Source organism: Hypanus sabinus, chromosome 26 (genome assembly GCF_030144855.1).
Source record: "Hypanus sabinus isolate sHypSab1 chromosome 26, sHypSab1.hap1, whole genome shotgun sequence".
Taxonomy (NCBI): domain Eukaryota; kingdom Metazoa; phylum Chordata; class Chondrichthyes; order Myliobatiformes; family Dasyatidae; genus Hypanus; species Hypanus sabinus.
The window spans coordinates 44719428-44744692 of NC_082731.1; the positions used below are offsets into that span (position 1 = coordinate 44719428).

At 46.6% G+C, this 25265-nt stretch overlaps 2 protein-coding genes across 5 annotated transcripts in view; both read right to left on the reverse strand.

Annotated features, from left to right (window-relative positions):
* LOC132381512 (probable G-protein coupled receptor 132) overlaps positions 1-1632 on the reverse strand; it is a 43824-nt gene extending 42192 nt beyond the window's left edge. The window contains exon 1 of one of the 4 annotated variants that reach the window (XR_009508055.1): positions 1497-1586. The gene's annotated coding sequence lies outside the window, so the exon portion shown is untranslated. Of the gene's footprint in view, positions 1-1496 lie in introns of all 4 variants that reach the window. The other 3 variants (XM_059950979.1, XM_059950978.1, XM_059950980.1) reach the window with 3 other exon arrangements.
* A 19037-nt stretch (positions 1633-20669) lies between these two features.
* On the reverse strand, positions 20670-22303 carry LOC132381510 (adenosine receptor A1-like). Its single transcript, XM_059950961.1, has one exon. It carries the CDS (start codon positions 22259-22261, stop codon positions 21155-21157), a length of 1107 nt encoding a protein of 368 aa, XP_059806944.1. The 5' UTR covers positions 22262-22303; the 3' UTR covers positions 20670-21154.
* Positions 22304-25265: the final 2962 nt, after the last annotated feature.

Consider the following 25265-nt stretch of genomic DNA (forward strand, 5'->3'; position numbering starts at 1 on the left):
GACACACACTCAGCGATTCAGGAACAGCTTCTTCCCCTCTGCCATCAGGGAGGAGGTACAAGAGCCTGAAGACACACACTCAATGATTCAGGGACAACTTCTTCCCCTCTGCCATCAGGGAGGAGGTACAGGAGCCTGAAGACACACACTCAGTGATTCAGGAACAGCTTCTTCCCCTCTGCCATCAGGGAGGAGGTACAAGAGCCTGAAGACACACACTCAATGATTCAGGGACAACTTCTTCCCCTCTGCCATCCGGTCCCTGATTGGACATTGAACCCGTGAACACTATCTCACTACTTTTTTTATGATTTAAATTTAATGAACTCTTTTACAAATTTTCCCCAAACCCTTGAGTCAGTATTGAAATTATGTAAATCATAGCTTACAAAACATAAAATTATCCATAAAATAAAAACATAAAACATAAAAACATGGCAGAAATAAATATCAATATAATAACCCTGTGTGTTTATTTAGACCTCTAATAACATAAAAGACTGCTACCTCACTTATTTAATAAATATTATTTCTGTTTTAAAAAAAAATCTATTCACTATACGTATATTGTAATTGATTTACTAACTTATTTATTTATTTTTTCTATATTATGTATTGAATTGAACTGCTGCTGCTAAGTTGACAAATTTCATGACACATGCCGGTGATAATGAACCTGATTCCGATTCCTCACTTGCACTGAAGTTATTCCTTCCCCAATTTACACGGAGGGGCCTCCCTTCTTTTCCCAGATTTATGATACCCTGAATATTTATTTCCTTAATTCCTACGGCTGCCTGCTTCATTGGTCCAGCTTGTATTAAAAAAAAGCCCAGCAAAGGTTAAACACATCACACATGAGAGCAGAATTCTGCCATTCAACCCTTTAAATCTGCTGCATGGCTGATTTATTAACCCCCTCAGCCCCATTCTGCTGCCTTCTCCCTGTAACCTTTGATGCCCTGACTAATCAAGAACCTATCGACCACTGTTTTAAATGTACCCAATGACTTAGCCTCCGCAGCCATCTGTGGCAACGAATTCCACAGATTCCTCACCCGCCCGGCTAAAACAATTCTACCTTATCTTAGTGAACAAGGGACGACTTTCTACTCTCAGACTGTGCCCTCTGGTCCTCAACTCCCCCAATATAAGGTGCATTTTTTTCCACATCCACTTTATCTATGCGTTTCAATATTCACTTGGTTTCAATGAGAAACCCACGCCCTCCCCACCTTTCTAAATTCCAGCGGGGAGGGCCAGCCATGCCCAGCGCTATCAAACGCTTCTCATTAATGCATTCAAGGAAAATTGAAGAAAGTTTCCCCAGGCATTATTCCCACCATCTTTGGTGCTGAGGCTTTGCCTTCTCAGCCCTTATGAGGAGGAAGATGTATCCCTTCAGAGGAGCCAGCTGTGGTGGATTCTGCAAATCCAATCAGTTCCAGCCAAAGCTGTCCTTTAAAGCAAAGTGATTTCTTTATGCAGTTACTCACGTTCAAATCTCTCCTTTATTCACAGCTGGTCTTCCCCTAAAATGTGCTAGGTCCTCTCGGCTGTAATGTGATGGACTTTCCGGAGAGAGTCACTGATGTGTCAGTGGCTGAAAATAGCAACGATCATTACTCGGTCTTTCCCATCATTCAAACTCGCTGACTCATAACGCCACAACAGGGCTTGTAACTGTCCTGGTGATCACTGAAAGTAATGATGGGACTTCCCTTCCTCCCTCTGCCCTGGCACCCGACTGTTTCCATTTAACCTCAGGGAGTGATGACACAAAGCCAGCAACAGCAACTTCCACTGTCAGGCAGGATGTAGTTTAACTTTTCTATCGGTAATCTGCCATCGAGAACAAATACAGTACCGGCCCTTCGGCCCACAACGTTTCACTGGCCTTTTAACCCATCCCTCCTATATCGTCCTCCATTTTTTATCATCCATGCACCTCTCTAAGAGTTTCATAAATGTCCCTAATGTACCTGCCTCCACCACCGCACCTTGCAGAGCTATCCACGTGCCCACCACTCTCTGTGTAATTAACTTCCCCTGAGTGACTTCTTTACCTTTCTCTAATCACTTCAAACTGATGCTCCCCTTGTACGGGCTATTTCCGTCCTGGGGAAAATGTCTCTGGCTATGTACTCTATCTGAGCCTTTTATCATTTTATACACCTCCATCAAGTCACCTCTCATCCTCCTTTGTTCCAAAGAGAAAACTTCCAGCACACCACCAGACTATAAGATAGAGGAACAGAATTAGGCCATTTGGCCCATTGAGTCTGCTCCACCATTTCATCATGGCCGATCCATTTTCCCCTCAGTCTTCTCCCTGTATCCCGGCACGTCCTGAATAATTGAGAATCTATCAACCTCTGCCTTAAATATACCCAATGTCTAGGCCTCCACAGCCACCTACAGTAAGCCCACCAACCTCCTCCAAGTCTAAGACTGGTACGTGTGTCAGATTTCCTTCAATCCCACTCTGAGGTTGGGTCCTAGATCTTGGGAAGTTCCTCCTTTCCCCTTTCTTTCCCTTAACTATCTCCCATTAATAATTGAACCCTATCAATCATATGGGTAGCAGGTTGGAGATGCGTCTCTACCAAAGGAGGTGTGACACTCCTCCCCCCGCTAGCCTGCAGGTCACCCTTGGACAAGGTGTAGCGCCTGCTTAGCCCCCCGATCAGGGTCATGTGAAGACATGGGAGCAGGTGGTGGATGGTCGTACGAGCAGCCGGTGCAGATCACAAGTCCCGGTTATGTGACCACTGACGCCTGGCAGACAATCTCTGAAGAGTATTGATAATGGCTGGGGTCACCCTTCTTGTAAAGACACTGCCCAGAAGAAGGCAATGGCAAACCACTCATGTAGAAAAATTTGCCAAGAACAGTGTTGGTCAAAGATCATCATCACCCACATCATACAACATGGCACATAATGATGATGTCATATGACGTGGCACATAATGATGATGATGATCAATCAAAATTAATGAGTGAATCTAGGACAAGAAGGCACAGCCTCAAAAGAGAGGGACATCTTTTTACAGTAGAGATGAGGAGGATTTTCTTAAATCTGAGGGTGGTGTATCTGTGGAATTCATTGCCACAGACGGCTGTGGAGACCAAGTCATTGAGTCTATTTAAAGCAGAACTTGATAGGTTTCTGATTAGTTAGGTCATCAGAGATTCTGGGGAGAAGGCAGGAGAATAGGATTGAAAAGGATAATATATCAGCCATGATGGAATGACAGAACAGAGTCTTTGGGCTGAATGGCCTAATTCTGCTCCCGTGTCTTATGGTCTAAGCCTTCACCTGAGAGACCTGGTTTTAGGCATTTGTTTGATGGCCGTTTCTGAGAAGAATTATATTAAGTACACAGGTGAGAGACCTCTCACACTACAGGGGTTGTTCTCAAAGGTACACTCACTTGCCCAGAAAAAGAACGAGGTAGTATAGAGAGAGAGAGAGAGAGAGAGAGAGAGGGAGAGAGAGAGAGAGGGTGAACTTTGAACAGACCTCTTGTAGGTTAATGGTGACCTCTTGAACTCGCAATCTACGTCGTGGTGGCCCTTGTAGCCTGTTGTCTACCTGCACTGCACTTTCTCTGTAACGCTAGGATTTCCTGGTGGCCATCCATTTCAATATGACTTCCCATTGCCACACTGACATGTCTGTCCATGGTCTCCCACACCCACACACCCTCCCCCACTGCCCCATGCCTTTTAAAAAAAATTTCCCTTCTTCCGGTGGGCTTTCAGTCCTTCCCTACTCCCCCTGCACCCCTGTGACCTGCCCAAGACCTCTCCCTGGTTCCACAACTCCTTCCCTCACTCCAATGGTCCACAGTCCATCGGTCCTATCAGATTCCTTCTTCATCATCCTTTTGCCTCTTCCACCAATCACCTCTTGGCTTCTTACTTCTTCCCCTCTTCCCCCCCCCCCCAACCCATCTACCTTCCCCCATCACCTGGTCTCACCTATCTCCTTCCCCTCCCCCTCCCCTCTTACTCCGGCTTCTTCCCTCTTCCTTTCCAGTCCCGGTGGAGGGTCTCGGCTCGAAACATCGACTCTCTATTCCTCTCCACAGAAGCTGCCTGATCTGCTGAGATCCCCCAGCGTCTTGTGTGTGTTGTACCATCTGCAGATGCTTTCTGTTAGATGAGATCTCATCAGCTTAATGTCATTGAAATAAAAGATAAAATATTGCATCAATCCATCCTACGTTACTTGTCAGATTTCTACACCACAATCTATACCAAACCAGTATCCTTCCTGCCTTATTTATAGAACCATGTCAACAATAATACTCAGCCAATAATGGCTGAAAATATATCTTGTACTTGGAGGACTGTTTAAATCAGATAGGCACAGGTTTGTCGAGACCTATTGCTCTATCTCACTATTCGAGCATTCAGAGATCTTGGGACAACTTTCTCAGTATTGAGAGCATTATTGTTTTCAAGCACCTCACTGGTGCAGAAAAGCCAGAATGGGGATTCTTCCCTCGTGGGTATAAAACCACAAGAGAGCAGAAGTTTAATTTGAGAGGTAGGGTGTTTGGCAGGTAAGGGTTTTATGCAGTTCAGTATAGGAGACTTTTATCAATACCGTCCAGATACACCAGATTCAAAGTAAATTACATACGTACGTGTCACCATGTATAGCTCTGAGATCCGGTTTCTTGCAGGCGTACGCAGCAAAGAGAATAATAACCAAAATGAATCAATGGAAGACACACCATGGCCCAGCACAGCGACCGCTCTGCCCCTGACTGCAAGAAACTGCAGAGAGTTGTGGTCACAGCTCAGCACCTCACAGAGACCAGCCTCCCCTCCACGGACTCTGTCTACACCTCTCACTGCCTCAGTAAGTCAGGCCGCAGAATCAAAGACCCTACGCACCCCAGAAATTCTCTCTTCTCCTGTCTCCCTTCGGGCAGCAAGTTCGAAAAGCTGCCAGCACTGATCGCCTGGCTTGGCTCAAGGACGGCTTCCATCCCACTGTTGTCAAACACTTGAGTGGACCTCTTGCACAATAAGACCTCACAATCTACCTCGTTATGATCTTCCACTCACCTGCACTGCACGTTTTTGATTGTACTTTAGTTTGCACTGTTATTGTTTTGCCTTGTTTTATTTTTGAACTATGTCCAGAACAACTCTCAGCCTATTGAGGCTGAAGATATATCTTGGACTTGGCGGACTGTTGCAGAAAGATGGCCACCTGTTCGCAGAGAACTACTGGCCTATCTCGCTGTTCCAGGACTCAGAGATCCCAGGTTACACCACTTCGGCAGGCGGGTTAAACCGGCTGAGGGTGGCCGGCGGGCCCAGTATTTCAGTGAGGTAGGGACATGCCTGTTCTAGCATGAAAAGCCAGGGCTGAGAATTTATTGTTTATTTATTTATTAGTGAGATACTGCATGGGACAGGCCCTTTGGGCACACCACCCAACAACCTCTCAATTTAATCGCAGCCTCATCAGTTTACAATGAGCAATTGACCTACCAACCGGGTTTTTGGACTGTGGGAGGAAACCGGAGCACTTGGAGAAAACCCAAGCGGTCACGGGGAGAACGTACAAACTCCTTACAGACAGCTGCGGGAATTGAACCCGGATCACCTGTACTGTAGAGTATTGCGCTAATCACTACGCTACAGCGAGATCCAATGGCCAGGAAGGCGTTTCTTCAACGCTCCATGGAGAACGAAGGACGTGACAAGGCATGGAAGACGTCACGGTCATCCACTGCAACCAGGGAAGATCCCAGTTTGTGATGCTCGTTCGTACCACTGGGCCTGGACTTCGGAGACCGTAAGAGCGGAACTGCCCCAGGGTAACGGCCTTTCCACTTGAAAAACAGGTCTCCTGCACAGGTTTCCTGTCATTGTCAAACCTGAGAGTTCAAAGGACTGTGTAAAGATCTGATCTGTACGAACAGTGTGCAAGACAGTCTTGTCACAGCATCTTGGTACGTATGACAAAAATAAAACCAACACCAATATCAATGTGTTGGAAAGATGCTTAAAATTGGCAGCTCAACCTACATACCTAATGTGAGCAAAGGGGATTGGTGTAGATGGGATTAAGATTTGCATGGGGATCGGAGGTCAAAGAACCCATTTCCATGTGTTTTTATATCTGCTTTTATGACTATGGACAACTTGTCCAGAAGAAATGCAATGGGTCAAGAGTCAATGGGTAGCGTTACAGCAAACAGTAAAAGGACCTTTGGTCCACATGGTCCATGGTGACCAAATTGTCTACCTGCACTGTACCGAAATTTACTCTTCTTTTAAAATTTAATGAGATACAGCACAGAACAGTCCCTGAAACAAGCACAAAATGCTGGAGGAACTCAGTGGGCCAGGCAGTTTCTATGGAAAAAAAAAGTACAGATGCCGTTTCAGGCCGAGACCCTTCGGCAGGAGTGGAGAAAAAAAAAGCTGAGGAGTAGATTGAAAAGGTGGGTGGAGGAGGGGAGGCCCACCAGGTGAGAGGTGAAACCGGGAGAGGGAGGGGTGAAGTACAGAGCTGGGAAGTCGATTGGTGATAGAGACAGAAGGTAATCAACTTTCCAACGAAGGGTTTCGACCCGAGATGTCAACTGGACTTTTTCCATCGATGCTGCCCAGCCTGCTGAGTTCCTCCAGCATTTTGTGTGTTTTATTTGGATTTCCAGCATCTGTAGATTTCCTTTTGTTATGAGTTGTGCTGCCCAGCAAACCTTGGATTTAGTCTTAGCCTAATCACAGGACATTTACAATGAGCAACTAATCTACCAACCGGTACGCCTTTGGACTGTGAGAGGAAACCGGAGCACCCGGAGGAAACCCACATGGTCACGGGGAGAACGTACAGACTCCTCACGGGCAGTGGCGGGAATTGAACCCTGGTTGCCTGTACTGTAAAGCACTGTGCTAACCACTGCACTGCAGTGCCACCCCTGTAATTTAGAAACATAGAAACATAGAAAACCTACAGCACAACACAGGCCCTTCAGCCCACAAAGTTATGCCAAACATGTCCCTACCTTAAAAATTACTAGGCTTACCTATAGCCCTCTATTTTACTAAGCTCCGTGTACCTATCTAAAAGTTCCTTAAAAGACCCTATCGTATCCGCTTCCACCACCGTTGCCGGCAGCCCATTCCACGCTCTCACCACTCTCTGAGTAAAAAACTTACCCCTGACATCTCTTCTGTACCTACTCCCCAGCACCTTAAACCTGGGTCCTCTTGTGATGACCATTTCAGCCCTGGGAAAAAGCCTCTGACTATCCACACAATCAATGCCTGTCATCATCTTGTACACCTCTATCAGGTCACCTCTCATTCTCCTTCACTCCAAGGAGAAAAGGCCAAGTTCACTCAACCTATTGTCACAAGGCATGCTCCCCAATACAGGCAACATCCTTGTAAATCTCCTCTTTCTATGGCTTCCACATCCTTCCTGTAGTGAGGCAACCAGGACTGAGCACAGTACTCCAAGTGGGGTCTGACCAGGGTCCTATTAGCTGCAACATTCCCTCTTGGCTACTAAACTCAATCCCATGATTGATGAAGGCCAATACACCATATGCCTTCTTAACCACAGAGTCAACCTGTACAGCTGCTCTGAGCGTCCTATGGACTCAGACCCCAAGATCCCTCTGATCCTCCACACTGCCAAGAATCTTACCATTAATACTATATTCTGCCATCATATTTGACCTACTAAAATGAACCACTTCACACTTATCTGGGTTGAACTCCATCTGCCACTTCTCAGCCCAGTTTTACATCCTATCAATGTCCCGTTGTAACCTCTGACAGCCCTCCAAACTCTCCACAACACCTCCAACCTTTGTGTCATCAGCAAACTTACTAACACATCTCTCCACTTCCTCATCCAGGTAATTTATAAAAGTCACAAAGAGTAAGGGTCCCAGAACAGATCCCTGAGGCACTCCACTGGTGACTGACCTCCATGCAGAATATGACCCGTCTACAACTACTCTTTGCCTTCTGTGGGCAAGCCAGTTCTGGATCCACAAAGCAATGTCCCCTTGAATCCCATGTCTCCTTACTTTCTCAATAAGCCTTGCATGGGGTACCTTATCAAGTGCCTTGCTGAAATCCATATACACTACATCTACTGCTCTTCCTTCATCAATGTGTTTAGTCACATCCTCAAAAAATTCAATCAGGCTCGTAAGGCACGACCTGCCCTTGACAAAGCCATGCTGACTATTCCTAATCATATTATACCTCTCCAAATGTTCATAAATCCTGCATCTTAAGATCTTCTCCATTAACTTACCAACCACTGAGGTGAGACTCACTGGTCTATAATTTCCTGGGCTATCTCTACTCCCTTTCTTGAATAAAGGAACAATATCCACAACCCTCCAATCCTCCAAAACCACTACTGTTCTCATTGATGATACAAAGATCATCACCAGGAGCTCAGCGATCTCCTCCCTCGCCCCCCCCCCCCCCCCCACAGTAGCCTGGGGTAAATTTCATCCAGTTCCGGCGACTTATCCAACTTGATGCTTTCCAAAACCTCCAGCACATCCTCTTTCTTAATACCTACATGCTCAAGCTTTTGAATCTGCTGTGTCATCACTACAATCACTAAAATACTTTTCCACAGTGAATACTAAAGTAAAGTATTCATTAAGTACCTCTGCTATTTCCTCCGGTTCCATACACACTTTCCCACTGTCACACTTGGTAGGTCCTATTCTTTCACGTCTTATCCTCTTGCTCTTCACATACTTGCAGAATGCCTTGGGGTTTTCCTTAATCCTGCCCACCAAGGCCTTCTCATGGCCCCTTCTGGCTCTCCTAATTTTCTTCTTAAGCTCCTTCCTAGTAGCCTTATAATCTTCTAGATCTCTAACATTACCTAGCTCTCTAAACCTTTTGTAAGCTTTTCTGTTCTTTCTTGCCCGCATGGTTGCCAAATCTCTTTGAACCTTTCTTATTCTTGTTCAAAGTTCAAACTATGTCGAAAAATAAAACAAGGCAAGACAACAACAATGCCAGATAAAGTGCAAAATCTACAAAAACGTGCAGGGAAGCGCAAGAAAGTGCAAAATCTACTGAAAAAGTGCAGTGCAGGTAAATGATAAAGTGCAAAGATCACAGTGAGGTAGATCGTGAGATAAAGGATCTATTTTATCGTGCAAGAGTCTGACAACAAGGGGGTAGAAGCAGTATTTGAGCTCGGTGGTGTGGGCGGCTCTGGATAGAGGTGGTATCTTGGATGTCTGGCAGCAGTGCTCTGCCTAGTAGGGTGAACGGGTATCACTGGTCCTCATCCATCTCCTAAATCTCTCACGTCTGCTCCCAGGTGGCACACCCCGGTACACCACTTCAGCTGCCAGGCCAAATGACGTGAGTGGGTGGCACTAACGTGGCACTCCTGGGCGAAGGACCTCACTGGCCAGGGCGGATGAGTTCCCTGAAGACCTACGACAGCCACGTGATCGAGGCCACTGGGTTGGAGGACATCGGCTGTGGTCCGGCCTGGAGAGGGATGGGCGCCACCAGGCCTCACCTGCTCATGACACGTGTAAGCGCCCCTGGGCAGGTTGCTGGATTCGAGCCGAACTGAATCAAAAAGTCATCTATCACTGTTTCAAAGACAAATGCGGGGAGAGGTTGGAGGCAGATGATTTTCTTCTGTGAGATTCAAATCAAATCAAAATTAACCACACAGGAAATGATATAAAAAAACATCTTGCAGTGCAGAAATGTGAGGCACTTGAGCTATCTATACAGTGCTCAGCACAAGCTATAGACAGAGAGATATAGGTAGGAGTGCCAGGGAGTTTTGCAAGGTACTGCAGCGAGCAGAGCCGGCACAACTCTTGCCTCCAGTCTCGACACCCTTCCAATCCACCCGGTTTATCCAAACTTCAGGCCGCTCCTCACCCTAAGAGCCAGGTCCTGTCGCACCTTGAGGCAACGATCCATGTGAGATGTACGCAGAGGTGGAGAGGGTTTTGTCTGTGACGGACCAGGCTGTGTCCATCACTTTCTGGTGTTTCTACACCGATATGTGCTCGTCCGAATGCAATGACGTTTCAATCGCACCCAGCTCGCCAGCTTCCTCTGACAGCTCGACCTTTATACTCATTTTAAAATGCTCGCCACCCTCTCCTAAAGGCAATTCGGAATGTGAAATAAATGCTGGCAGGTAAACTCTGCCTCACCACAGTTCACTAACAGCTCGTACTTTGGAGGGTAGGAGAACGAGGATTGACCTAAGAACATAAGAAATAGGAACAGGAGTTGGCCATCTGGCCCATCGAGCCTGCTCCGCCATTCAATAAGATCATGGCTGATCTGGCCATGGACTCTCTCCACCTACCTGCCTTTTTCCCATAACCCTTAATTCCCCTACTATGTGAAAATCTATCCAACCTTGTTGTAAACATATTTACTGAGGGAGCCTCCACTGCTTCACTGGGCAGAGGATTCCACAGATTCACCACTCTCTGGGAAAAGCAGTTCCTCCTCATCTCCGTCCTAAATCTACTCCCCTGAATTTTGAGGCTGTGTCCCCTAGTTCTAGTCTCACCTATCAGTGGAAACAACTTTCCAGCTTCTATCTTATCTATCCCTTTCATAATGTTATTTGTTTCTATAAGATCTCTTCTCATTCTTCTGAACTCCAGTGAGTACAGTCCCAAGCGACTCAATCTCTCCTCATAGTCTAACCCCCTCATCTCCGGAATCAACCTGGTGAACCTCCTCTGCACTGCCTCCAAAGCCAGTATATCCTTCCTCAAGTAAGGAGACCAGAACTGTACACAGTACTCCAGGTGCGGACTCACCAGTCCCTGTACAGTTACAGCGTAACCTCCCTGCTCTTGAATTCAATCCCTCCAGCAATGAAGGCCAACATCCCATTTGCCTTCTCGATAGGCAAATTCTCTAGCAGCTCGAAGGGGTGTATACAGCCATGAGGGACATGGACAGAGTGAACAGTCTTTTCCCCAGGGTTAGGGAATCAAGATCCGGAAGCCACAAGTTTAGAGAAGAGGGAAAAGGTTTAATAAGAATCTGAAGGACATTTTTTTTACACACGCAGAGGGAGGTGAATACTTGGAACGAGCTGCCAGAGGAAGTGGTTAAGGCAGGTATGGTAACACAGCTGAGGCAGGTACAATGGTTGGGATGGCTCAGAAGGCTTAGAGCCAAATTGCAATCAGAATCATAATCAGGTTTATTGTCACTGGTACAGTCTGCATGGAGTTTGTACCTTCTCCCTGTCACTGTGTGGGTTTCCTCCCAAAGTCAAAGACATACCGGCTGGTAGGTTAATTGTAAATTGTCTCTTGGTTAGGCTAGGGTTAAGTTGGGCAGCTGCTGTCTGACACAGTTTGAAAGGCCGGAAGGGCTGTATTTCAATAAATAACATAAAATAAAGCAATCTGCAAAGGAATATTATACCAGTTCCATGACTCTGGGCTGTACTCGCTGGAGCTTAGAAGAATGGGGGGGTTGAAACCTATTGAATATTGAAAAAGCCCTGGATTGAGACCATGTTCCAGAGGGCACCACCTGAGAATACAAGGATGTCTACTTAGAATGAAGATGAGGAGGAAATTCTTTAGCCAGAGGGTGGTGAATCTGTGGAGTTTGTTGCCACAGACGGCTTTGGATGGCAAGTCACTGGGTGCACAAAGTGGGGGCTGAGAGGTTCTTGATTAGTCGGGATGTCAAAGGGAGAAGGCAGGGGAAAATAAATCAGCCATGATAGGATGGCAGGACAAACTCGATGGGCCAAATGGCCTAATTCTTCTCCTGTGTCTCAAACAGAAAATCTGCAGATGCTGGAAATCCAAAGCAGCACATGAGTGGAGTTGGGCTGAGGACTTTGGCAGGAGCTCAGCAGGAGGGGTCTCAGCCCGAAACGTCAGCTGTACTTTTTCCACAGATGCTGCCTGGCCGGCTGAGGTCCTCCAGCGTTTTGTGTGTGCTGCTCCTATGCTTCATGGTTTTATGATTAAATAAAAAACTACCTATGTCACGGATGCCCTTCAAGGGAGAAATCTGTGATCCTGGTGTAGCTGTTATGAGGGGTGATTGAGAAGTTTGTGGCCTAAGGTAGAAAGAGATGAGTTATTAACATCAAACTTTCTGCATAATCACTCAAAGAGTTGAACTACCTGTGCATGTAATGAGAGTGGTATCTCCTTCTACCTTAGGCCATGAACCTATATAACCTCGTATAAACTCCAGACACAGTCATACAGCTGGCTCTTAAACAGATGGAGACACGGAGCACTGCAGATGCTAGAATCCGGAGTAAATGGTGGGGAAACTCCATGGGGGAAAGGAAATGTTGACTTGGTGAAAACAATAGAAAATCAGGGGAGTGTACACTTCATGGTGAGATACTTAACAGCATTGTCAGGCAGAGGGATCTTTGGTTTTCAGTCCATAGCTCATTGGCATAGATATACTGGTATATTTTGTGTGGTTGTATCTTACGATGAATGATATGCGCCTGCCACCTTATCACCTGGGGGCTGGCAACCGCATCCTGTAAAAGCCAAGTGCTATAAGAACACCAACAGGAGATCTGAAGACCTCATCCTTGTGAAAGAAGGGATGTACCGAGAAGACCGGCTACAGCTGGAGAAGGGTTAAAGGACTGACCCAGCGCAGAGAACTTTGGTGAGCTACTGTTGGCGGCCCATGCCCCTGTAGGGGTTGATGGGCATAGCAAATACATTACGGAAGCAAGTGAGGGCTTTGCGAAAGGTGCAAAAGAGGGTTACCAAGATGTTGCTGGGATTATGGAGTATTAGTGATAAGCAGAAATTGGACAAATGGTTTGTTTTTATCTCTGGAATGTCAGACGCTGAGGGAAGACCCGGTAGAGGTTTAGCAAATTATGAAAGGCGTGGATTTGGTAAACTGTCAGAATCTTTTCTCCCAGGTTCGTCATCATCATCATCATCATCATCATTATGTGCCTTGTCGTATGACATCATCATTGTGTGCCGTTTCATGTGACATGGACGATCATGGTTTTGACCATGATTGTTCTTGGCAATTTTTTCTGCAGAAGTGGTGTGCCATTGCCTTCTTCTGTGCAGTGTCTTTACAAGTCGGGTGACCCCAGCCATTATCAATACTCTTCAGAGATTGTCTGCCTGGCGTCAGTGGCCACATAACCAGGACTTGTGATCTGCACCGGCTGCTCGTACTACCGTCCACCACCTGCCCCCATGGCTTCTCATGACCCTGATCGGGGGGGCTAAGCAGGTGCTACACCTTGCCCGGGGTGACCTGCAGGTGAGTGGAGGGAAGGAGGGTAGAGACATATCTCCATCCCACCACCCCTCCCAGGGTAGAAATCATCCAGGATGCTGTTTATATAGAACAGGAATTTTTGACTGGTTTCCCAGAGTAGAAATGTCAAATACTAGAGGAGGGGATGAGAAGGGGAAAGTTTAAAGGAGCTGTGCAGAGTAACACACACAAAATGGTGGAGGAAATCAGCAGGTCAGGCAGAGTCTATGGACAGGATCAAACAGGCGACGTTTTGGGCCAAAATCCTTCATCAGGACTGGAGAAGGAAGGGAGAAGGAGCCAGAATATAAAGGTTGGTGGAGGGGAAGGAGTTTAAGAAGGGAGGTGAGGGGGGAGAAGGGGATGAAGTAAGAAGCTGGCAGGTGATGGGTGGGAGAGGTCAAGATGAGCTAAAGAAGAAGGACTGATAGGCGAGGAGAGTAGACCATGGGAGGAAGGGCAGGGGCACCAGAGGGAGGAGATTGGTAGGAAGGAGGATATGTATACAGATGCGTGAGGCAACTGTTTACACAGTGTGGTGTATGGAATGAGCTGCCGGAGAGGTGGTGTAAGCAGATGTGATGGGCATTTAAGAGCTGTTAAAGAAATGAGTGTGCAGGGATCAAGAGCAGGCAGAAGTAAATTAGTCTAACTGTGAATGGTGTTTGGCGTGGACATCGAGGAGCCCCTTCCTGTGTTATACCGTTCAATAAGAGCTGGATATTGTGATGCTGTGGAGATTACTGAGGTTTGGGCAGAGGGTCACAAAGGTTCAAAGTTCAAATTAAATGTTATTGACAGAGTACATATAGGTCACCATATACAACCCTGAGATTCATTTTCCTGCGGGCATACTCAGCACATCTATGGAATAGTAACTGTAACGGGATCAGTGAAAGATCAACCAGAGTGCAGAAGACAACAAACTGTGCAAATGCAAATATAAATAAATAGCAATAAATAACGAGAACATGAGACAAAGAGTCCTTAAAGTAAGTCCATAGGTTGTGGGAACATTTTAGTGATGGGGTGAGTGAAGTTGATTGAAATTATCCCCTTTGGTTCAAGAGCCTGATGGTTGAGGGGTAATAACTGTTCCTGAACCTGGTGGTGTGAGTCCTGAGGGTCCTGTACCTCCTTCCTGATGGCAGCAGCGAGAAGAGACCATGACCTGGGTGGTGGATGTCCCTGATGATGGATGCTGCTTTCCTATGACAGTGTTTCATGTAGATGGTGGGGAGGGCTTTACCTGTGAATGATTGGGCCAAATCCTTTTTGTAGGGTTTTCCAATCAAGGGCATTGGTGTTTCCACACCAGGCTGTGACACAGCCAGTCAATACACTCTCCACCATACATCTATAGAAGTCCATCAAAGTTTCAGATGTCATGCGTCAAACGTCTTATGTTTTAGGCCTCAAAGGTAAATCCCTGTGCAGGATTATGACCAGAAACATTGGTAATTTCCCTCCCCTCACAGATGTTGTTCGACCAGCTGAGCTCCTCCAGCAGATTATTTTTAAGAGCAACCTACAATCTGCTAGAGAAACTCAGCGGATTGGGGAGCATCTGTAGAGATAGTAGAACTGTCATTGAGAAGGTGTAGCAAGTCCCTCGGTTATCACTGACTACCCAAGGGACATCTGGGGTTAATTAAATGATACTGACCTCACCAGTGACACACCAAGTTCCTGAACTAAGTTTGATATAGGAATATAAATAAGTCAGGACAAATATCTTAAAAATTAGCAAGGACAGAGGACGTTTATTAAGAGAAATTACACATTTATGGCTCCTCTGCAGAGAGAGTTAAGTGCACCAGCTTCCTGGGAGTTCACATCATGAATGACCTCATGTGTTTCCTCAATATCACCTCTCCTGAATAAGAAGGCACAGCAGCGCCTCCACTTCCTGAGGGGATTGAGGCAAGCGAGGCTCCCCCAACTCCCATCTTAACAGAATTTTACTGGAGCACCATTGAAAGCATCCTGACAAGCTGTATCTCCATCTATTATGAGAGCAGTAGAGCATTGGACCAAAAGTCCCTACAAGGACGGTGAGAATGGCTGAGGGGATCATAGGGGTCTGCCTGCCATCCATTGGAGACATTTACCAGGAGCACTGCAGTGCAAGGCACTTAGTGTTATCAGGGATCCCACCAATCCATCGGGCATCTCTGTGACTTTCTACCATCAGACAGGAGACTCTTTTGTATAAAGACAAGAACGGTCAGGATGGGAAACAGCTTCCCTCAGGCCGTTAGGCTTCTGAACTCCCTGCCGCTTCGCATTCGAAATATCACCCGATAATTTGTACTGTATCCTACAGTATTTAATTTATTCAATTTTGTTTGTTTATCTCTGTGCAATTCATTTGTAGATTTAATTCTTACTTTCCTAAGTTACTGTGCTTTACACCCTGGTTTGGAGAAATATTGTCTCGTTTGGCAGTATAAGTGTATATTGTTAAATTACAATAAACCTGACTAAACTGTAAGTTGTCAGGAAACTCTTTACAAAATGAAATCACACTCTTCACACAGAAAACATTCCCTCCCTCCCCTCTTCCTCTATTCCTCACTCTGACCTTCTCACCTGCCTATCACCTCCCCGAGTCCCCTCCTCCTCAGGTCCTCTCTCCTCTCCGATCAGCTTCCTTCCTCTCCAGCACTTTATCTTTCCCACCCACCTGGATTCATCTATCTCCTTCCCCTCCTCCCCACTTTTTTATTCTGGTATCTTCCCCCTTCCTTCTCAGTCCTGATGAAGGGTCTCGGCCCAAAACGCCGATTGTTTACTCTTTTGCCTGACCTGCCGAGTTTCTCCAGCATTTTGTGGACGTTGCATAAATTTGAAGATACCTCTTTCTTTGTGTCCTTTTTAGGTGCCTTAAGCGAGACACTATTGGAAACATCGCTGGGTTAGAGTCGTAATTGGAAAACTCTACGCACATCTCACTGGAACGTCACTGAAAATTCTCAAAGGTCAGATCCCTGGAATAAAACAATGTGTCTTAACTTCATTTGTGACGGTGAAATTCCCTGAGATATCCCCACTATCTGGTTTGTGTCTTTTCTCTGAAACATATTTAACTAACTTGAACACAACGTTTTAATAACTGAGTAGCAACTTTCCGAGAAGACTGGTAGCGAAACATAAGTGAGTGAGTGAAAATATTTTAAAATTAAGCAAGGAAAGAAATCATGGAGGCACGGTAGAGAAGTGGCTAGCACAATGGTTTACAGCACAGGTGACTCAGGTTTAATTCCTGCCACTGCCGGTAAGGTACTGGTGGACATACAATTGCCAGGTTAACTGCTCATTGTAAATTATCCCGTGACATGGCCAGGGTTAAATTGGGGGGTTGCTGGGGGGCACCGCTTAAAGGGCTGGAAGGGCTGTTCCATGCTGCATCACTACTAATTTTTTTTTAAAAGGAGAAGTTTACCAGGAGAAATTTTAAGTAGTCAAAGAAACTCTTAACTAAATAGAATCACCCAGGAAGATTTTATTTATTTTAATTTTGTTTATTTAGTGATACAGTACAGTAACAGGCCTCCCGTCCTAACGAGCCTGTGCTGTCAAAATACACCCATGTATTTTAAAATACACTCATGTAACGAGCCTACTAACCTGTGAAACCCTCTTTCAAACTGTCCCCCGACCCCTCACCTTTCCTCCATTCCTGCCCATCGCCTCCCTCTGGTCCTCCTCCCCCTTTTCTTTCTTCCATGGCCTTCTGTCCTCTCCTATCAGATCCCCCCCTCCTCCAGCCCTGTCTCTCTTTCACCAATCAACTTCCCAGCTCTTCACTTCGCCCCTCCGGGTTTCACCCATCACCTTGTGTGTCTCTCTCACCTCCCCCCACCTTTTAAATCTACTCCTCAGCTTTTTTCCTCCAGCCCTGCCGAAAGGTTTCGGCCCCAAAATGTCAACTGTACTCTTTTCCCAGATGCTGCCTGGCCTGCTGAGTTCCTCTGGCATTTTGTGTGTGTTGCTGGGATTTCCAGCTTCTGCAGAATTTCTCGTTTATCGCTGTCCCCCTGTCTGTGATCTGACTCTTCACAACTATCACACACCATCTCGTTCTTCTTCCTCCCCTCCCACACCTTGTTGCTCTAATTTCTCATCTTCTTTCCCCCCCAGTCCTGAAGGAGGGTCTCAGCCTGAAACACCGACTGTTTACTCTTTTCCACAGATGCTGCCTGGCCTGCTGAGCTCACAGAGTGGAAGGACATCCATTTGGAACAGAGATGAGGTGGAATTTCTGTAGCCGGAGGGTGATGAATCTGTGGAATTTGTTGCCACAGGCCAAGTCATCGGGTATACTTAAGGCAGAAGTTGACAGATTGCTGATTGGTCAGAGTGTGAAGGGATACAGGGAGAAGGCAGGAAGATTGGAGCTGAGGGGGAAAATAGATCAGTTATGTTAAAATGGCAGAGCAGACTCGATGGGCCAAAATGGCTTAGATCTGCTCCCATGTCCTTTATTCTTCTGTTTTGAGTGGAGTTTATAAAACCAGTTCTGAGACATTCAACCTTTCACTTTCATGTGCCTTGAACCACAATGTTTTTGCACAGATCAGATATTGCTGACACACTTAAATTTCCAACCAAACAAAGCACGTGTAGATAACGTGACAGATAATATACACACAGTGGCCATTTTGTTAGGTACAGCGGATCATTCTAATATCTAATCACGTGGCAGCAACTCAATGCATAAAAGCACGCAGACATGGTCAAGAGGTTCAGTTGTCGCTCAGACCAAACATCAGAGGCTAGCGCAACGCTGTTACAGCTTGGGGTGTTGGGGTTCAGGGTTCAGTTTTGTAAGGAGTCTCTGTCCATCCTCTCCGTAAAAACATGTGGGTTTCCTCCACGTTCTAATGACCTACCAGTAAGTAGGTTAATCTGTCATTGTTAATTGCCCCATGATTAGGCTCAGGTTAAACCGGTGAGTTGCTGGTGGTGTGACCCGGGAGGGCCGATTCTGCATTGCCTCACAATAAATAAACAAATAAATAAATAACATACTCAAGTAAACACACGTTACAACAGTGGCGTGCAGCAGAGCATCTCTAAATGCATGACACGTCAAACCTTGAAGCGAATGGGCTACAGCAGCTGACACTCAGTATTCGTTCTATTAGGTACAGGAGGTGACACAAAGTGACCACAGACAGTAGGTAGGGTTGTAGAGAGACAGTGCAGGAGTTGGGATGTAACGTTGAAATGGGATGAGATGTGGCTGAGGCTGAACATGGAGAACTGGGTTTAGATCTGGTCACCTACCTTCAGGTAAGTATCTGAGAGTTTGAAGGAGTGCAGCAGAAATGGACACAGACATTGCTGAGACTTGAGGACCTGATTTGAAGGGATAGGTTCAACAGATTAGGACTTTACTCCCTGGAGAATGGGAGAGTGTCATAAGGGGACATGAGACTGGACCCCAAGTGCAGGACACAGGCACTGAATTACTAGGGGCAGGACAGGACAACTAAACAAGATGTGGGGACTGTGAGGGACATGGCATTCAAGGTGATTCTAGGGGTTCTGAGAGAGTCTTGAAGTTCAGGCAGGCAGCATCCCAGAGCTCAGGCAGGCTCTAGGAGTTCACTGGGCAGGGCCCATAACTCCTGGGCAGGGCCCAGACCTCCCAGCCAGGAACACAGGGGCCTGGGCAGGTCACAGGTCACAACCCATCAGCAGCAAAGGATAGAACAGGGCAGAGTCCTCCACCAGGCAACAGCAGTCCAGCCTGGCTTACCCAACAGAGGCAAGGGATAGGAAGGGAGCTCAGCCCAGGGTGACTGCCAGACTTACTTGCAGACTCATCTTAACAGTGAGTACTCCAAACCAGGATGAACAGAACAATCCCTAACTATGTTCAGTCCCAGAGCCCTTTATAAACACCGTCAGCTGATCGGCATCAGGTGCATCTCCTTAAGCCAAGATGAACCTCAGGTGACTAATTGGGCTCAAGGGTGAAACGAGTGACGGCTACAAGACCCGGAGTCCGGAGTCTGCGGACCGGATCAGGAACCGGAATGCGGTTTCCGGACTGGACCATAACAGAGAGTGAGGGGTATAAACACCCTAAGTTTCAGCACCTAAGTTACAGGGAAAGGTTGACAAGTTAGGTCTTTATTCTTTGGAGTGTAGGAGGTTGAGGGGGGCCTTGATAGAGGCATTTAAAACTATGAGGGGGATAGATAGAGTTGACGTGGATAGGCTTTTTCCATTGAGAGTAGGGGAGATTCAAACAAGAGGACATGAGTTGAGAGTTAGGAGGCAAAAATTTAAGGGTAACATGAGGGGAAACTTCTTTACTCAGAGAGTGGTAGCTGTGTGGAACGAGCTTCCAGTAGAAGTGGTAGAGGCAGGTTCGATATTGTCATTTAAAGTAAAATTGGATAGGTATATCATCAGGAAAGGAATGGAGGGTTATGGGCTGAGTGTGGGTCAGTGGGACTAGCGTTCAGCACGGACTAGAAGGGCCGAGATGGCCTGTTTCTGTGCAGTAATGGTTATATGGTTAAATATAAGTTCGTTCTTTCATTATGTGTTGTGTCTAATGACATGGGCGATCGTGGTCTTTCCATGACCATGATTGGTCTTGGTAAATTTTCCTACAGAAGTAGTTTGCCATTGCCCTCTTCTGGGCAGTGTCTTTACAAGACGGGTGACCCCCAGCCATTATCAATACTCTTCAGAGATTGTCTGCCTGGCGCCAGTGGTCACATAACCAGGACTTGTGATCTGCACCGGCTGCTCGTACGACCGTCCACCACCTGCTCCCATGGCTTCACATGACCCTGATCGGGGGGCTAAGCAGGTGCTACACCTTGCCCAAGGGTGACCTGCAGGCTAGCGGAGTGACGGAGAACCTCACACCTCCTTTGGTAGAGACGTACCTGCACCCCACCACCAGTATAAATAGGGTGAACGCAAGCAGGCGTTTTCCACTCAGCTTGGGCAAGTCAAGAGTTAGAGGTCTTGGACTTGGGTGAAAGATAAAATATGTACGAGGAATCTGAAAGAGAACTACTTCACTCAGAGGGTGGTGAGAGTGTGGAATGAACTGCCAGTGGAAGAGTGGATACAGGTTTGATTGTCACTTTTAAGAGAAGTTTGGATAGGTACGTGGGGGAAGGAGGGACATGATCTGGGTCAGAGTAAATGAGACTGGACAGAAAACCCTGCTGGTACAGACTAGATGGGCTGAGGGGCCTGTTTCTGTGCTCTATGGATCTATGTCACTTTGAGCTCTGAGGAGAACAGGTCCAGAAGTTAGCAAAACAATGAAGCTACTTGGTGTTTTGGCCGGGTCCTTGAAACCGAGGCACCGTCTCTATGATAGCAAAAGTAAAACAGTCAATACTCAATGGCTCTTAATGGATTCTTGCAAAACTCTCCCGAGGCCTTTCAAACTCGCTGAAGTGAAGACCAGATCGCAATAGGCCGCGTCGCATTTCAGAATTGGCCGGCAAGTAGCGTGGTGGACTGCATACCGCCATTACTGCGTCAGTGACCTGGGCTCAGTTCTGCCACTGTCCATGACAAGCCCGTGACCATGTGGGTTTCCTCCCGCATTCAAATAATGTACGGATTAGTTATTGGTCACAGGGCCTATTTGGGCAGTGCAGACTCATTGGGTCAACAGGGTTGTATCTCTACGTAAAAATAAATCTGTTTGTTGCCAAGATATAAATGAGGAATGCACAGTCAATAGAAAAATACTTCACAAAAACGAGTAGGCGTGACGGTAGAGGGTGAGTTACGCATGGGAGGATTGTTACACCTGGTTGACTGGTTATCTGAGGGGTTGGGTTGGGGTTCCTCCACGGGATCATTTCCCTGGCAACGTGTCTCTCCTGATCGTCAACGACCCAATCTTACTCATTCCCGTGCAGTCTGAGTTGGAGTATTTCCCAGTGAAGCCCGCGTGCGGGATGCAAGAGAAGACGTCCCGAAAGGCATCCCAGAAGGTCCTTATCCTGAAGACGTAGATAACCGGGTTGACCACAGAGTTGACGTGGGACATGATGACTGTGGTTAGCATCAGAGTCGTGGGGATGTGGCACTTCGGACAATAGAGCTTGACGCAGTTCAGGATATGCAGCGGGATCCAGCTGAGAGTGAAGCAGAAGAGGACGATGAAGAGGGAAATGGCCGTCTGAAATTCCTTACGGATTATTTTCCGCCGCTTCTCCTCCAAGCTGATGTTGACGTTCCTCTCGGCGATCCTCCGGATCTGCTTCTTGACCTCGAGGAAGATCTTGGCGTAGATGACGAACATGACGAAGAGTGGGAGGAGCATGCAGCCGATGAAGCTGAAGTACACCATGTAGGTCTCGTCGATGACGTTGTGGAAGAGGCATCTCTCGTCGCCGGTGGGCATCTTGCGCCAGCCCATCAGGGGCACCAGCCCGATGACCAGCGCCAGCGCCCAGGAGGTGACGATGACCAGCGCCGTGTTCCTCGGCGTCACCAGCACCTGGTAGCGGAAGGGAGACAAGATGGCGACGTAGCGCTCGACAGCAATGGCTAACAGGCCAAAGATGGAGGCTTGGGTCAGGACGAGGAGTGTGCACAGCATAAGGACACAGAGGTAGTAACTACACCTGGGGAGGCCGAGGTCCGAGAGCAGGGCACAGGGGATGGCCACAGCGCCAACCAAAATGTCCGCCACAGCCAACGACACCAGGAAAAAGTTAGTCGTCGTCCTTAATTTTCTATTTCTGATCACAACAAAACAGATAAAACTGTTCCCCAAAACGGCAAAGAACGCTGTTAGGGTTTCAACTATAAAGTAGCCAATCCGGATATGGGGGAGACCATTTGAGCAATTGATCTTGGTCAGGGACAGGTTTAATGTAGCAGCGACCAACACATCCATCACGAGATGAGAATGTGCAAACGCTTCCTCCTTATTTTTTCTTCCTCTTCCTCTCATCCCTTGAGGTCTTCATTGCTTGTCCTTCACTCCCACTCGTCACCAAAGGCAGATCTTCAACAAGTGGAGCCAGTTCCACCTTAAAAAAAAATAGTCATAGAGTCAGAGAGAAGTACAGCACAGAAACAGGCCCTTCAGCCCATCTAGTCCATGCCAAAACCATTTAAACTACCTACTCCCATTGACCTGCACCCACATCATAACACTCCACACCCTCCCATCCATGGACCTACCCAAAGTTCTCTAAAACATTGAAGTCAAGCTTGCATGCACCACCTGTGCCTTCAGCTTGTTCCACACTCTCACAGACTTCTGAGTGAAGAATTTCCCCCCGTGTTCTCCTTAAACTTTTCACCTTGAACCATTAGCACATGACCTCTAATTGTAGACCCACAAAATCCTTTGTATATCCCTCATAATCAAAATCTATCAAATCTGCCCTCAACCTTCTAAATTCCAAGGAGTAAAGATCTAATCTTTCCTTATAACTCAGGTCCACCAGTCCAGGCAACATCGTTATCATGACACCATGTCACTAGGCTCCCTAACTCCTTCCTGAAAAGGGACTACAGTGGTCCATTTCTGCAGTGTTCATTTCTGTGATTAAGTTCATAAAACAAAAAAACACAGGTGCAGATTTATCAACTTATTTATTTATTGATATAAGGCACGGAATAGGCCCTTCTGGCACTTATGTCAGATTTAACCCTAGTCTATTCACGGGACAATTTACGATGACCAATTCACCTACCAAATGGTACATCTTTGGACCGTGGGAGGAAACCGGAGCACCCGGAGGAAACCCGTGCACTCACAGGCGGCTGTGGAAGCAAGTCTTTACATGCAGTGTATTTAAGGCAGAGGCTGATAGATCCTTGATTGACCAGAGTACTTAGGGATATGGGGAGAAGGTAGGAGATTGGGGCTATGCTGGAAATGGATCAGCCATGATGAAAAGGTAGAACAGACTTGACGGGCCAAATGGCCCAATTCTGCTCCTATATCTTATGGTTTTGTGGTAATATTTATTTTCTTGAGCAAGTTATGTAGAGTTTATGTTAATTTCAGTTTATAAAAATATTGTTTGTCACTTTTTTTAATATACTCTGCTGCTTCTGAGAAAAACACTACCCTTTATGACATTTATACTACACCCCGGGTATGTACAACTGTGGCAATAAATGTAAACTTGAACTTTTAACCCACATCTCCCAGCTTGTGTTTGTCGAGAGGAGGGAGAGCAGCCTTCGAGCTCGCTTTAAATTATTGCACAAAAGCTTGCAAAGGCAAAGCAGAAGCCTGAATGATGATATTTACAGAGATTTATTCTCCTTGCACAGGGCGTTGGCTGAACGTGCCTTCATTATTTGCATGGCCTGGTTAACCAGACGACGCCCTCTCGAAAGTGAATAAAGGGCAGTGAGTAACTCTGAGACTGAGTTACAAGCTATACTGGTTTATTCTGAGGTTCAAATCTTAGCAGATCCTCTCTGGGGGTATGCTCAGTACTGATTTCAAAATCATGCACTGGCTTTTCTGTCATAACATAGCAACCTGGTTCCTTAACACAAAATGGACCTGGGTGTTGGGTACACTCAATTATATCCAGGACATCTTCAAGGAGTAACTCCTCAAGAAGGCAGTGTCCGTCATTAAGGACCTCGGTCACCCAGGATGTGCCCTCTTCTCATTGCTACCATCAGGGAGGAGGTACAGGAACCTGAAGACACACACTCAACGATTCAGGAACAGCTTCTTCCCCTCTGCTATCCGTTTTCTAGGCCATTGAACCTGTGAACATTAACTTAGTACACTTTTTCTCTCTTTTTACACTACTTATTTAATTTAACTTTTAGTCAGCACAACATGTACTTTAAGATGGCGGTGCGACGCAGTTTGCAGTGGCCTCTCCGGAGATGATATCTGTTATTTGTTAAGCAGGTTGCCGTGCACAATCTTAATCTGATGAAAAATGTATGTGGGAGCACGGAGGAACATCTGGAAATCTCCAGGAAGTCCTTCTTCATTGCTGCTGCTGTTGTGAGGTCTGGGTCTCTGCTGAGAAGAACAGTCCTTGGGGTCGCGTGGCTGGTGGCGGGATGTCGTAGTGCGCTCGGCAGAGGATATGCCGGGGGGGGGGGGATGGTCGGAGGCTTGGAGGTTCGACGGACTCGGAGTCCGCTGCGGTCAGGGCTCTTTCACTGTGTGCTGCGTCTGCGAGGCTGAATCCAGCACCATGGAAGTCCACAGCGGGGGTATTCCCTTCTATCACCTACGTGGGATGACGAGTCTATCGGGACCCTGAGGACTTGTGGAAACTGTGTGGTGGTTTCTCTCGAACTTACAGTCTTTTAACATCTTTGGACTATTTTTACTGTGCCCATGGTCTGTTTTTATTGTTTGCACTGTTGTAACTATATGTTATAAAACTATGTGGTTTTGTGTACGTCTTGTAGCTTTAGTTTTTGGTTTGTTGGGTAGTAGAGTTGGTCTCCTGATTTGGTGTGTCTGGGTAGTCTTGTTTTGTCTGGTGGGTTTGGAGCTCCTTTCTGGGGAACGCGCTGAGATGGTAGCACAATATTAATACGCAGCATCCTCTCCGGACTCTGGATATGTTATATGGATTTTCTGGTGTAGTCTGTTATGTCGTGTGCTTTTGTGATATCATTCTGGAGGAACGCTGTCTCATTTTTTAACTGCATCGCATTTGTGGTTTCTAAATGACAATAAACTGAAACTGAACTGAACTGAAAAATATACAGTCCTGTGTAAAAGTCTTATGTGTGCTTGCGCACGCACACACACACACACACACACACACACACAATGACATACTCTCTCTCTCTCACAGACACAGAGACACACGCACACTCACTCACACACAGAAACACACACACCACAATGACATACTCTCTCACACACACCCACACACTCACTCACACCCCACCCCCCCTCAGCAGGCCAGGCAGCATTTACAAAGGGGAATAAACAGTCAATGTTTTGG